At 43.8% G+C, this 15,849-nt stretch overlaps 1 protein-coding gene across 2 annotated transcripts in view; it reads left to right on the top strand.

Moving 5' to 3' along the window:
* Positions 1 to 10,625, top strand: part of LOC139416395 (paired box 7b) — a 65,716-nt gene extending 55,091 nt beyond the window's left edge. For both annotated transcript variants that reach the window (XM_071164970.1, XM_071164971.1), the window contains exons 8-9: positions 4,425 to 4,680; positions 7,585 to 10,625. In XM_071164970.1, the coding sequence (XP_071021071.1) occupies positions 4,425 to 4,680; positions 7,585 to 7,700 (372 nt within the window). In that variant the 3' untranslated portion in view covers positions 7,701 to 10,625. The remainder of the gene's footprint in view (positions 1 to 4,424; positions 4,681 to 7,584) is intronic.
* The last annotated feature ends 5,224 nt before the right edge of the window (positions 10,626 to 15,849 follow it).

Below are 15,849 nucleotides of genomic sequence, written 5' to 3'. Positions count from 1 at the left end.
ATGTTTCCCAAAATGAGAGAGGGTGAGCGAGGAGGGGGAGGAGGATGAAGGGGTAAGTAAGGGGGAGGGAAATAGAAGTGAGAAGGGTGGCGAGGGTTGAGAGGGTTGGAGAGCCACGGAGAGGAGCACATTGTTAAGAGAAGAGGGAAAGTTAAGTGTGTTTTTCGACCAGGGGGTATTTTTGCACCACTTCAGAGAAGCTTTGTCCCCCTCTCCCCCCTCCCTTCCTTTCTCTCTCCCCTTCTATCTCTCTCTCCCCTTCTCCCTCTCTCTGGCCTGATCGTGGTCTTTGAGTTGGAGAGTAGAGAGCCTGGGGATATTGTTTGTCAGCCCGGGTTGATTGGCAAACGTTCCCTGCTTCCTCCCAGCAGTCCTATCAGATACTAAGAGGTTACACTCAAACATGTGGAAAGAATATAGATTTTTACTTAGTGACGGTGGTAGTGGAAGTGCAGGAAATAATAGATTACAACGGCAACCCATGGCCAAGGTCTGGACCTCACTGTGCCTACACTCCCCTCCACCAACCATCTCTGTCTACACACACACACACACACACACACACACACACACACACACACACACACACACACACACACACACACACACACAGGCAGTGTGGCTAGGGTCACAGCAGATCGTGTCGCTACACTGTGTGGCTTCCACAACTGTAGAGAGAGCCAGTCACTCACATCCCAGAGACAGCCTTCCGTTGACTGCAGTGCTGGAAGAGGCTGGGGAGACCGAGCCGACAATATCTCATAACATCTCTCCATGAGTCTCACATAAAGACTTCGGCTATAGCTCTTGCTGCACTCTCCAAATATTCCCCTACCAGTCGCCGATTTAATTGACGTCAATAAGGTTATGCTAAATATGAAGATTTGAATAATTTGGGCTTTCAGCGCCACAATGGGCTCACCATGGTGACAGAACGCTTACCCGCTGCCCTGAATAGAGGTGTCAGGCCCCCTTACCTCATCCCCCTCGTCCCCCACACGGAGGCTTTGACACCTCCCGGGTCGCCTCTACCCCACGTAGGGCTCTAAATCGCCTTCCTGGGGAGACTCAAGCCCCTTAAACGCTCCTCAGACACACACTAATGCCCTCACCGGGCGCTGGGGGAAATTCTGTCAAATGAAGGAGAAAATAACGGCCTGGGTCGGGCAGAAGAATGAGGATTGAGGATTACAGGTACTTTACTAAAAGAGTTCTTAACGTTTCGTTACGATGTGTCCATCTTGGAAAACGAATATAATGTAAAATGGAGAATTTCATACTTGGCCATCATTAATGACTTTTTCCTCTCTCCAGAAAGACTAAAAACTACGAGATAAAACATGTATATCGGCCTATAAATACAGTATAACACCATTAAAAGAATTACCCATTTTTTTAAAAGGAGGGTGACATGACTGTTGAGGAAGTGTGCGTGGAATGTGGCGTGAATTCTAATTGGAACCACTAGATTTAGCATGGAGCTGATAGCATTGCGTTTAATTTAAGGGACAGATAAGAGAAGAGTGGAGGAGAATGGAACCGCAATGAAGCGCCTGTTAAGTCCCTCTCTCTGCCCTCCAGCCGCTTGCCTATCCTAGACCCCCTCGCAGAGTCCCCTGTCCCCATACACTCATGTTCCCTACACCCTACTCAGTTCCCTACACCCTACTCAGTTCCCTACACCCTACTCAGCACATAATGTATTGAGAACCATGTGCTTCTTAGAGATTGGGAGAGCGCTTCTATTGGAATTTTAGTACTTCAGCATAACATTTGTTTACAGGTTTCCTCATGGTTCTCTTTGAAGTCATGTTCTCAGAACATTAAGAAAACGTTCCATAAAAACTACAAGAACACATTAGTAACGTTCATAGAACGTTCTAAGAATGTAATTTAAAAACATGCATTCCGTTCTCAGCATCAACAAAACTCTCCCTGTCCTCTATCTTGCATGATTAATGCCCAAGCAGATACATTTCCTTGTCCTATCTGTGCTTGGAGTTCAAAAAAGTTAACCCAGCCTCCCGGGTGGCGCAGTGGTTAAGGGCGCTGTACTGCAGCGCCAGCTGTGCCATCAGAGTCCCTGGGTTCGCGCCCAGGCTCTGTCGTAACCGGCCGCGACCGGGAGGTCTGTGGGGCGACGCACAATTGGCCTAGCGTCGTCCGGGTTAGTTCAGTAGGGATGTCCTTGTCTCATCGCGCACCAGTGACTCCTGTGGCGGGCTGGGCGCAGTGTGTGCTAACCAAGGTTGCCAGGTGCATGGTGTATCCTCCGACACATTGGTGCGGCTGGCTTCCGGGTTGGATGCGCGCTGTGTTAAGAAGCAGTGTGGCTGGTTGGGTTGTGTATCGGAGGACGCATGACTTTCAACCTTCGTCTCTCCCGAGCCTGTACGGGAGTTGTAGCGATGAGACAAGATAGTAGCTACTACAACAATTGAATACCACGAAATTGGGGAGAAAAAGGGGTAAAAAAAAAAAGTTAACCCAAACTAAGTGTTATTAAAAGTTTTATTGTTTTCAGAGCGATATTTAATTACCTTCAAATAACCTAGAATTTCCCTTCTCAGAACAGGAAAACTTTCAGGGAACCATAGTAAAACATTCTCAGAACCTCCCTGCAATCTAAAAATGTATGTTCCCAGAATAGGTGAAATGTTCACTTCTTTTTCTCAGAACGTTTAGAAAACGTTCTGTTTTACCGGTCAGGAAACATATGGCTTCGTTCCCAGAACCAATGACAAGGTAAAAATCTGTCGTTCTGCACCTGAGCAAGGCAGTTAACCCACTGTTCCCCGGGCACCGAAGACGTGGAAGTCGATTATGGCAACCCCCCGCACCTCTCTGATTCAGAGGGGTTGGGTTAAATGCGGGAGACACATTTCAGTTGAATGCATTCAGTTGTACAACTGGCTAGGTATCCCCCTTTCTATTTCCCTTTCTAATGGAAAACCAAAAATATACGTTCCCACAACATCCAAAGAATCAAATGTGCTAGCTGGGTATGTAGTGTACCCTTGTCCCCTTACACCCTACATGTAGTGCAACCTTGTTCCCTACACCTACGGTGTGTACCATTGTCTCTTATGTCTCTTATGTTATGTACCCCTCTCCCCTACACCATATGCACTTGTTTGTGCACACGTAAATGCATGAAAGTGTGAGTGTCTGTGTGTGCACTTTGAAGGGCTGATACATCTGTCCTGGTCTTGGTACAGTAGCTGGTGACCTCGCCCTCCTTCAGGGACCTCCTGTGGCCCTTATTTAAAACAGACAGGTTCTGGGTTGGGCTGAGGCTGCATGTGGGCTTGATTGTGTGGCCCGCTCTATTACTGGCTAATTGGTTTAGCAGCAGGAGTGTAAAGGAGCCAAAGGGCACTAGAGCGTAGCAGAGACTCAACAGGAACCTGATGTTGTAGCTAGAGGAGGCTCAGAGTGTGTGCGTGTTTATTTTGTATTGTGTGCCTTTCCCTCCATTTATCCATGCACTTCTCCCCATTCCCATCTTAGCTTGTCGACATACTCTAATGTCAAGTTTAGTTCAAACAGCTGGGTTGTTATATGTGTGTGTGTGTGTGTGTGTGTGTGTGTGTGTGTGTGTGTGTGTGTGTGTGTGTGTGTTCTACCCCTCATCATGTTTTGCACATTGAAAACAAATATTCTGATCTCCAGTACACTTGTTTGGTTCTACTGAACTGTACATTCTTATTACACCAGAGTGTTTCATAATCCCGATCCCCAATAAACAGGTCGTTTCTCTCAGCCCGCTGACCCTTGCATTCTTACTTCCACTGTGATGATCACCATGTACCTTATATACTATACTACTTTTATAGGGTGCCATTTCAGAATGTCTTTTCATGACACCAAACCAGGCAGCACTGGAAGTTTGGCATGTCATCACCTACAGTGTGTTATCTGTGCCGATCAAAGCTGAAGGAAGACATAGCTGCTGTCTGTCTGCTGAAGTCTCCAGAGGCGTCTAATGGAGACTCCTTAGGATCTTATTTAAACAGTGTGAATCATTCATGAGCTCTGGGAGACAGAGCTGCTCTGGGAGAGCTGCAGGGGCTACTACAGATTAGGAGGGCTCCCCAAGCGCTTGTTGTGGAGCAGGCCCCGGGACGAGAGGTGTCTGCCTCTGCCAAGAACACCCCCCCATCTTTATCTTCATCTCTACATCTCTTTCTCTGCCCACCCTCCACTTGCTAGTGTCAAAAGGAACACTGCTTGCCTCAACGTTAGTTCAGTCATCCACTTAATAACTCCCAATATTATAGACTGAGTAACTCTCTATATTTTGTCAAGTTTGTTATGCAATAGTTGAACCCTTTGCCTATATATACTGTACCATTGATCCACAGCACACTGACTGAGCTTCTCCTCTCCCCCCTCCCCCCTCCCCCTTCCCTCCATCCCCCCAGGTGATGAGCATCCTGAGTAACCCCAGCGGCGTGCCCTCACAGTCCCAGCATGACTTCTCCATCTCGCCCCTCCACGGCAGCCTGGAGTCGTCCAACTCCATCTCGGCCAGCTGCAGCCAGCGCTCCTCAGACCAGTCCATCAAGACGGTGGACAGCATGGCCTCCTCCCAGTCCTACTGCCCTCCCACCTACAGCACCAGCAGCTACAGTGTGGACCCTGTTACGGCCGGCTACCAGTACAGCCAATACGGACAGAGTGAGTCGTGGGTTACTAGGGGTAACGACATGCAGGGGCTTTAGGATACGTGTCGTTTGAGAGACACCGTCACCTCTTCTGTTGTAGCGCAAGACATGAAGTGCCTGACAGCATTTAAAATGGCTAGGTGTGTATCAAATCAAATCAAATTGTATTGGTCACATGCACATGGTTAGTAGATGTTATTGCGAGTGTAGCGAAATGCTTGTGCTTCTAGTTCTGACAGTGCAGTAATATCTAACAAGTAATCTAAAAACTTCCACAACAACTACCCAATTCACACAAATCTAAGTAAAGGGATGGAATAAGAATATATACATATAAATATATGGTTGAGCGATGACCGAGCGGCATAGGAAAGATGCAATAGATGGTATAAAATACAGTATATACATATGAGATGAGTAATGCAATACGTGTGTGTGCGTTTGTGTACGCCTCCGTGGGTACACACCCATCTAATGGAAGAGGTTTGGAGTGTGTGTGTGTGTTTGATTAGCTTTTATTTAAGATGTGTAGCCTGGGTGACAGGAGAAAAGAGCTTCCCTTTGAGGGTGAACAAGTATTTACCCCCTTTCTGATATTCTCTATTTTTGTTATCAGATAAAGGGAACCAGAGCTTACAAATAACACAAACATGGTATACTTATTTTATTTAATTAACAAATCAAATCAAATGTATTTATATAGCCCTTCTTACATCAGCTGATATATCAAAGTGCTGTACAGAAACCCAGCCTAAAACCCCAAACAGCAAGCAATGCAGGTGTAGAAGCATGTTGGCTAGGAAAAACTCCCTAGAAAGGCCAAAACCTAGGAAGAAACCTAGAGAGGAACCAGGCTATGAGGGGTTGCCAGTCCTCAAAGTTATGCAACATCCATTTTCCTTATGTGAAAAAGTAATTGCCCCCTTACACTCAATAACTGGTTGTGCTACCTTTACTCCAACCAAACGCTTCCTGTTGTTGTTGATCAGTCTCTCATGTCGCTGTAGACTTGATTGTGTGTTTTGGAACATTGTCTTGCTGCATGACCCAGCTGCACTTCAGCTTCAGCTCACAGACGGATGGCCTGACATTCTCCTGTAGAATTCTCTGATACAGAGCAAAATTCATGGTTCCTTCTATTAAAGGAAGTTGTCCAGGTCCTGAGGCAGCAAAGTATCCCCAAACCATCACACTACCACCACTATGCTTGACTGTTGGTATGAGGTTCTTACTGTGGAATGCGGTGCTTGGTTTTTGCCGGGCATAATTACTTTTTCACACAGGGGAATTGCATAACTTTGTTAATTAAATAAAATACGTAAACCATTTTAGTGTTGTTTGTAAACTCGGGTTCCTTTTATCTAATATTAGGTTTTGGTTGAAAATCTGATAACAAAAATAGAGAAAATCAGGAAGGGTGCAAATAGTTGTTCACGGCACTGTAGGTCTCCCCCCCCCGCCCCACACACATACACATACAGATACACAAACACACGTACGCACACACCACACACACACACACACGCACACACATTCCCTCCCCAGCTGTCAGGGTGACGGACAGGTCGGCAGACGTCCTCCCCGCCCACAGGTGTGCCTCTCCTACCGTTACACCTCTACTCCTGACAGCTTCCTTTCTCTACTTACCGTCAGCCCCGTCAACACCTCCGACAGCAGTCTGGCACGGTCTACAGTAAGACGCACACAAGCGCACACAGACACACACACATACTGTGCTCCTCTCCTGTCACACCCTCTCCACTTCCTCCTCTTTTGACAAAAGAAGGGGTTCAAATCACTTGCAGCGGGGAGGAGCATCAGAAAGAGCGACAGACTAGACATGTTTATAAAAAAAGAAGGGAAGACGGGCCAATAAGCCCTAATGCCAGCATGCTAATATCCACCTTCAGCAGCCTGTCTGTGCCATGTCTAAGGCTGTATAAGCTGGCCTCCGGTTGGCTCCTTTGTTCGGCGATGACACATTTTCTCCTAATATCAGTCATTTGTATTGGACACAATCTCAAAAGAGCCAATTGAGGCACGCACATAGGAGACAGACAGATAGAGACGCAGACATCAATGCAGACGTGCACACAGCAAAGACAGACAGACAGAGCTACACACAATCTATTTCTACCTGCACGTTCCATAACATTGTTCCCTACGTGGCCCATCACTAGGATGGAGGGTTAAATGGAGGGCTTCCTTAGTCTTGCCCCCTTGTTCCTTCCTAGTTCTCCTGTCCTCTGTTTGTCCCCCCTGACGCCCAGCCCTGCGGCCCATTGGCTACACCTCTGCCCCAACCAATCAGCCTCTCCTAATGTCTTTTTAGCTTGTGTGGGGAAATTGAAACAGTGTGAGGTGTGAGCTAGATCAATACCCAGCCCCTGGGTTGTCATGGGGGAATGTAGGTAGTTGGGGTTTGACCCCATGACCCAGTGTCTGCCCGCAGGTGAGAGTATACACGTGTTCCTGATAAAGTTCTATTCTAGTATTCGGTCAGTCAATTCAGGAGATCAGAGATCCGTCCAGTCACAGCCCTGCCTGGTTGGATGACTGGCCGAACCCTGGGGGCCGGGTTAGTTAGTTAGTCACACCGTGGCCGTGTTGAACAGGATGTGTGTTTTGAATGGGACACACACATGCACACACACACAAATGTTTGTCTCTGTAACGCGCATACACACGCACGTACACACGAATGGGTAGTGACTATAGAGAAACCATTTGCAGGCGGGGAACCAAAGGAAGCCCCAGGTTACTGCTAAATACGGTACATGTGCCAAATGTATTTGTAAAAATCTCTATAAAATCAAACATTATTGATCACTTGATTTAATTGTATTCATTCATTATGATGGTGTCTTTTCACAGTAGGCTAAGTACGTGTGTATTTGTCGTGTGCTTCCATCTGCAGCTGCTGTGGACTACCTGGCGAAGAACGTGAGCCTGTCCAGCCAGCGGAGGATGAAGCTGGGAGACCACTCAGCCGTCCTGGGACTACTCCAGGTGGAGACGGGACAGGCCTACTAGATTAGTCGCACTACAGTCCCCCATCTCCCCCACACTAGCCCCTTGACCTGCTACCGGCGCCTCTCCCTCACCCCTATCTCTCTCACCGCCACCTCCATCACCAACGGTAGAGCCAGAAGTGTGTGTGTGTGCAGACGTGTTTCTGTTTTTGTGTGTGTTTGTGGGAGAGAGACAAGACAGAAGATCAAAGCACTTGTAGTCTCGAAGAGAGAAATGGACTGAAATTGAAGCAGCCATTCCAGGAAGAGGAGCAGGGAGCTGTAGCTGCAGTCTCTTTCCACTGTTCAACCATTTCACAATTCCTCCTCTCATCCTCAACCAAGAGACCCTTACAGGGCTATGGCGAGCTAGAGGGGAATGAGCTCCTACTGTCTTGGGCCCCATATTGAAATGGCCTGCCCGACCTACGCTACCAAGAGTTAGCACATGCAGGCCGAACAAGTGTAGCTTATCTTTCATTCCCAAGTTTTTGGACCAGGTCATTTGTTACGGTACTTAGCTACTGGTGTTATAATTCTATTTGTCATTATAACTGTGGCTGTTCCTATTGCTGTTCAAAATTATAATTATTGTTACAATGTTGTTTACTTTCCATTTTGTCAAAGATTTCAGTGGCGTTTGCTGGTATTATTTGAACAGATGATTTAGAGGAGCTTACAGAGAAAGAAGGGAGGGGGGAGAAAGAGCGAGAGAAAGAGAGGGAGGAGGGGCTTACAGAGAAAGAAGGGAGGGGGGAGAAAGAGAGGGAGAAAGTTGAGAAGGTCTGATAGCAGCTTGCTACTGAAGCCTCTCATGTCATGGATTTTGACCTTCCCACTCTAATCTCGTGCCCGACATTTCTAAAGGAACTGAAAGGCTACTCTGTGGGACGTTGAGCTCCTCAGAATCATCTGGGAATGAACGGCCAATGGGAAACTCCTAATTCCAGAGGTCCGCTTCACCCAGCCTCCCCCAGGCATTGATTGGCTACAGGGACCAGAGGATTGTTTTGAGGGGAAGAAAATGTTCAATGTTCAAGGACATCCATGTGTTTAGCTAACGCTAGGTCAATCATTACTTGCCATTACCATTTTGAGGTTGTTTGGAGGTCTTTTCATGGGTAGTGGCGGTTTTAGTGTGTCATACTTAATGTATGTGTGTCTTACAAAATTATGACCAATATATTTGCATTATTTCTCTCTAAAACAAGAGTGGTGCAGCATTCCAAAATCACAAAGTACTTGAACTATGGAAATTCTTTCTATTTTTTATTTTACATTATTTTGTTTGAAAACCATTCCAAGATATGACAATTTGTATTGAATATTTGTGCCATACAAACTGTTTTATTATCTGTATCTCACATTATGCATCCCAGAAAATGACTCTAAGTTCTTAAAAGGTATAGTATTCACATCAGTCTGATATAATATGAAATAGCCCCCCAATACATAACAGATGTAAAATAAAACGTAAATATTAAAACTGTAGAATCTGATCGCATTGGAACCAACCATATTCTGGTTAAGTAAAAAAAAACAGTGAATATTTCATTCAAAATCTGATTGTGTATGGGTTGTTTATATGAAAACATGTTTTGTACTAAAACATATCAATGATGATGAGTTGAGATGGTTGAGAAGACATTGATGGTTGAGTGAATGCTGCATCTCTTGAAGTCTTACAATGTATATTTGTGTTACATTCCTGAATATTTGTTTGTTTCATTTGCTCCTTTTACTATGTTGTATTGATGTAAAAAGAAAAAAAAAATACAGATTGTATTTTAGCTTTTGCTCTTAAAAATGATTGATGAACATGAACAATACCACTCAATTCACCAATTTCTGTAACTGGAAAATATGGATGTTAACCAATATCCACTGATCAAGAGAACAGCTGAGACATTTTCACATGAAAAAGTGTATCAGAGCAGGAATATTGAATTGGAACTCAGACCTGAGAGAAAAAAAGTCATTATTCATGTTTACATTCCTATTGGAAGTTGATTCTTCCCCCATTTTAACAGACGTTCCCCTCCTGTTGGGACCAATGGATTGTTCCTGTCAACCCTCACAGACAACATCTTCCCCCACTTACCTATCTCTTCCTGCGGCATAACATGAGGCGCGGACACTGGCCCTTGAACTTGCTGTGGGGTAACATGGCCTCATATGCTCATTTTGGACACACACATACCTGAATGACTTTCCAGGACCTTAAAGGGATACTTCGAGATTTTGGCAATGAGGCCCTTTGTTTACTTCCCCAGAGTCAGATGAAATTGTGGACACCTTTTTTTAATGTTTCTGTGTCCAATATGAAGGAAGTTAGAGGTAGTATTTGTGAACCATTGCTAACTAGCGTTAGCACAATGACTGGGAGTCTATGGGTATCTGCTAGCATGACTTCCAGCCATTGCACTAACGCTACAAAGCAATTGCCCTAGAGCAATTTAGCAACTTCCTTCAAACAGCACACAGAGACATAAAAATGGTATCCACGAGTTCATCTGACTCCTGGGAAGTAGATCATTGCCAAAATCCTTGAAGTATCACACCCTCTCATCCAAACCAGTCCAATCAGTATTTTCAGGAAACCCACACAGACTTTACGGCTGCTGTGCCAATCAGTGCTCCCCACAACCCTTCCAATTTGTGTATTTTCTACGAAAAGAAACAGAGGAAAAAAAAAACACGTCCCTGACCTCCCCCTCTACACCAGTTGCCCCCGCCTCCCGCCTACCTGTAGTTTTTTTTTTACTCTTGCTTTATTCTATTTCTGTTCAGCATGTGTGTATATTACCATGGCATAATTTATTCTACTGTATGAAGTATTAGAGTAGTGGGAAACTTGTATTGGCATTTACTACCCTCAGCCTGTTGGTGTGTTGACTGTAACACTGGCGTAACTGTTATCAATTAAAGCTCTAAAACTGGACCAAGACCACTGCTTGGTCGACTCTTTTATTTCACTGTCCTTTATACTTATTTAGTACTTTATACAGTACCTAAGTACCATACATTTGTATAAGTACTGCTGTATATTTCATACGGGATCTGGTTCTGGTTTACTGTGATCAAATAGTGTTGACCTCTGCTTCTCAAATATACAGTTATTTTCCCCATGACAATCAAATCTTTAAATCGTAATAGGCAGAATAGAAGAGCAATTTAATGCAGGCGTTTTACATTCAGAAATTCACATTAGCTCATAGGACAAAATACCCGATCGTAATATCCCCTTTCTACTACATTCCAGAAAGCTTTGATGTCAAGTACATCTATAAAGTAACAGTGATCAGTGATTTAAGATCCCAAGAATCCCCATTTGTACAATCCAGAGTTGAATGAGCCAGTGTTACCAGGGGCATCACTACAGCGGGGACTTTCTTCGTGACCTCACAGAGGAGGCAGTATGGGGATGTTAGGCCCTCGGGGCATTGGGGCCCTCGTTATGTGTCGGTCCCCAGTAAGACTAGCTGTCGCCATTGGTGTCGGCTAATGGGGAGCCTAGCAAATCAAATCAAATCAAATTCGCAGACCCGGGCCCATATAGACAAAGCATCTTAGAGTAGGAAATTGGGGCTGAGAATGGAAACATTTTACACCTATTGTTATGGGTCAAAATAAAACCTTATGCACGAGCCTCTTTAGTTTAGATTTAGGAGAGCTGTCCAAACCAGTTGAGAGTTACCAGGAGGTGTCTTGATAATAGAAACAGGCCGTGTGTTTTGTGTCACATGCAATTGCTTTGGAGTTGTTAAAATAATGTTTTGCACTTGTGAAAATCATTTCACGTGACCTATTTCACATGATATGCCTAAATTACTTAGAACCACTAGCTAGGCTAATCAGTAGCACACGTTTTTCTTTCAATTATTTATTTAACACACATCATGTTATTTCAAGTGATCCTTTTGGAGCCCAATATCACATCATCATCATCATGTTAAGAAAAATGGGTTTTGACTTGATGCCTACTGTGCCAAAGCAATTTAGAGTTATTAAACTGGAGTGACGAGTGTAATATAACGGTAATATTATAAAAAAATCCATTTTTAACAACTATCAGAATTTGTTAAAAAAAAAAAGGTTAAGCATGCCAACAAATTGATCGTATCAGGCGAAAATGATATCAAACATTTTACCATTGCAACTTTTGATTGTTGTCTAAAGCTTGCTATAGAGTCCACAGCTGGTGATGACTCATCATAATTGGTTATTCCCCATCACCCACATGGAAAAATAATATAGTGTATACTATGGTAGGAATACTATAGTGTTCACTGTAGTGTTTTTGGAGGACTTTACTGTAGTATTCCCTAAAGTGTTTCTGCAGTCTTCAGCCCGCAAAAACACTACAGCGAATACTGTAGTATTTACACTTGACTATAGTATAAATACTGTAGTCTGAAAAAGAGTAGAATATAGCATAGCAATAACTGTAGTGTTTTTGCAAACTATAGTATACTGTAGTATTTACTGTAGTGTTTTTGGGGACATTTTTCTTGAGGATACCTACTGGAGAAATACTAAAAGATCAAATGTTCCATATCCTGTAGGTAGAACTTGGTTCTGAACAGAGTTAAGCACTTTTGCTCTTTCCTAAAACCACAGGGAACACAATGCATTGTCTAAATATTGGTATGTAGGTTTCTCACTGATGAGTGGCACAAATTGGGATATGGGGGAGGGGGATTGGCAGGATATATGCAAATTAAATAATGTGGTATTTACTAGAGTTTCTTTGGACTGTAGTGCTTTTGCAGACATACAGTGTTTTTTTTGTGTGGATAATCCTGTAGTATTTACTATAGTATTCTACAGTACAGTTCAAAATTCTATACAAAGCACTATACATGATCGAGGGATACTACAGTGTGTAGAATAGTATTTTACAGTATACCACAGAATTCTACAGTAAGTACTGTAGCATTCTATAGTAAACTGTAGTATTTTTCATGTGGGCATATGCAACAATGTCAATGAGCATCATCACTATCTTTCCTTTGAGGTACCTCAAACTGTCGTGATTACCAGCTGAGATAACATTTTATGAATTGATTTTCTCCTGTCTGAGCAGTGTCTTAACATAATCCTAAAACCCACTCTGAGCTGGGAGTTTTTTTTTTTTATGTCTTAGAAAAGGATTCCAAGGACCTTTTCTGAGATGCTTTCTGGACACTGCCCCTGACCACAGAGACTATTTCTGGGCAGCATGTCTTGGGTACATTGATTCATTTAGCAGACGCTCTCATCCAGAGAAACTTACAGCAGTGAGGACATACATTTTCTCATACTGGTCCCCTGTGGGAATCACACCCACAACCCTGGTGTTGCAAGCACCATGCTCAATTGAGCCACACATGTACAGTACAGTACAGTATAGTGTCTATAGTGTCTATAGTGTGTGGTGTTGTGTGTGTGTTTGTTTGTATTGAATGTCTCTTCTCAATTTCTGTACTGAAAATATTAAAAGTGATCACACTTAAAAGTGCACTCTGCCACTTTAACTTATGGTCAACCTTGCTGCCCACGGCCTGTACTTGTTTTGGTAAATGATGTGTGTTTTCTGTGCAAATTCTAGGCCAAATGTGTTTGCAGTAACTTCGGTTGTAGCTGCTTGGGAAATTAAAGTTACAGATTCTACCTTTAGAAAAACATGAATCTATTTGCCTTTTTATCTTCTAATTTATTAAAGTGAGGTACTGTACATGACTGACACTTGGGAAAGAGGAGCATGTAACCGCCCATTACATCAGTTCCCATCCACCTTGAGGAGAACCCCTGGCTAAAATATTCAAATCCAGTCAATAATGTAAAACCTGGCTATGGAGTGAGGGCTTTGCACCAGGGGGGCTCAGCTCACTGGTTCCCCACTCTCTGTGACCCAGCCCTTCTATCCTAACACACTACTGTTCCTCGTGACTAATAATGGGTTAGAGTTGGCCCTCAGAGCAGCCAGGCTGCATCCAGGACCTTGATTGGTTCACCCCACCCCTGGGTAGGCTGATTTAACCAGCCACGGAATGCATTCTATTTAATGAAGACATGCCCATAATGGAAAACTGTATCAAGTTATCACAGTTTACTTTATAGCCCCTAGGGAACATTTGATGCAGTTTCGCTGATATATTGATACAGTCAGCAAATCTAGGTTCTTCAATGAAACGTCACGAAAGCGTGATGACCACACACGCGCCCATCATTGGGGAAAACATTGGAGGAGTCTCAACAGGGCCGCCCATCAAATGTAGAAAACATATTTAAATGTTACGTTACATGCTATATTCCATGTTACAAGTGGAAATGTATAGTAAAGATTTTATTTGATTTATTATGATTAATTACTGCATGTATTGTATTGGCGTTCTGGTCTGAAAAGACAAAAAATATTGGTGCTTTGAATTCTAATTATACAGAGATAACATATTGAAAACACTTGGCAAGGGAGTAATCTATTAAAGCAATTAACCTGGCAGCCGAGAGTACAAGGTCCCGCACTTTCTCAGTAATGAGTATTTTGGGTCAGTTCAACGTTATCATTACGACAGAAGGAAAAACCGCCAGGAGGTATGGAATGATTAAAACCTGTTTGAAGAAGTTTCGAGGGCCACTCTCCCGCTCTCCCGCCCCCTGGCCTTTCCTCTCCTTCCCTCTCTCCTCTGCTCCCTACTCCCACCAGCCCCCTGGGGTATTGTGTCGTTCTGAGTCTGCTGTGTCAAACACTTGAAAATGTCACAATGAAAGCACTTACAAAGCCTAACATCTCCCTAAATCCTATAATTATTCCAGGATACATTAGGTACCTGAGCCGCGGCTCTCAGATGGGCGCTGAGGGGATTCCACTGGATTCCGACATTCCCACAATCAGCTTACAGAGACAGATCGTCATGATTGGCTAATAACCTGGAATGGTAAGTAGTGCGCTTAAGTCAGGAGAGATTGTTGGGGAGAAGAATGTATCCTTTTTAACTAACACTGTCATTCCTGGGCCGCCTTTTATTTCGGTGACAGATTTTATTCTAGCTGACTACAAAAGGGTACGAAGCAACATTTTCGGAACTAGCCCCCCCCCCCCCCCTTCCACCCACCCTTCTTTCATTTCAAGTTCCTCTTAAAAACTCCATCTTTCATGTGCTAGGCCTATATCACCAATCCCCTGAATGTACGATTACAGTCCTCAATATCAACCTCTGGTGTTATGCACCCTACCCTCTCCCCCTCCCTGCCCTCTCCTAGAACCCCGCGCTCTAATCCCCACACTCCAGCATCACTCTCAGTATTAAGCTGGGAGGAAACTGGAGGTCTTTACTAACCCCGCTGCTCTCCGAAGACACTCAATCAGCCTCGTTGACGAAAAGAGCCCAGTCGACACATTTGAACCAAAAGTCTTTAGCCTCGTCTGTAAACTCTCCCTTTCAACGCCAGACGAAGTGTCAATACCACCTCCCTCATCGCCCGCCATCTCACCAAGGGGAAAAAAGGAGGCAAAGAAAGAACGCCCTTGGGATTTTAACTTGAAAGAGCCTTAAGTTGTTGAATGCAGAAAAGTCCAAATATGAGATGAGATAAAAATGCAGAGGTCTTGTATTTATTTACATAAGTAAAGATCAGTTGAGTTTTCAGACTAATTCATATTAACGCAGAGCACGAAAAATGAGTTGAGACAGTGGCAAACCCAAATAAAGAAGAAACCCCACCACATATTTAGTCAGGGAATACGTACATAAACCCTTTTTTAAAAGAAGGGAGCTCCTAACAGGCGTGAAGCCTGTGCATAGACTAATACACAGAGACAATTTTTCTAGATAATAGCCTATCACGCAGGATACAATTTAAATAAAAAAATGTCATTTTCACCTTGAAATGAACAAATGATTACAATTTCTATACAAATTAAGGCATCCAGGCTGTGCCTCAGTACTGTGCTGGGGCCATGAAACTTGACATAATTACCATGAAATACATTTTCAAATATTTGTATTTTGTCCATCGTTTTAGAACATGCCCGTCTCTGCCTTCTGCAAGCTTGTGATCTCACCTTCTGGGGATGATACAAAAAAAGAGAGAAGAAAATCATCTAAGATGAAAACCCCCTTCAACAGATGAGATAACAATTTGAAAAAGGGGAGAGAGAAAAAAACAAACAGTAAATTGCAGCGGTT

Source organism: Oncorhynchus clarkii, chromosome 9, assembly GCF_045791955.1.
Source record: "Oncorhynchus clarkii lewisi isolate Uvic-CL-2024 chromosome 9, UVic_Ocla_1.0, whole genome shotgun sequence".
NCBI lineage: Eukaryota > Metazoa > Chordata > Actinopteri > Salmoniformes > Salmonidae > Oncorhynchus > Oncorhynchus clarkii.
The sequence above is the reverse complement of the archived record's forward strand: the minus strand, read 5'-3'. Positions and strand labels throughout refer to the sequence as shown.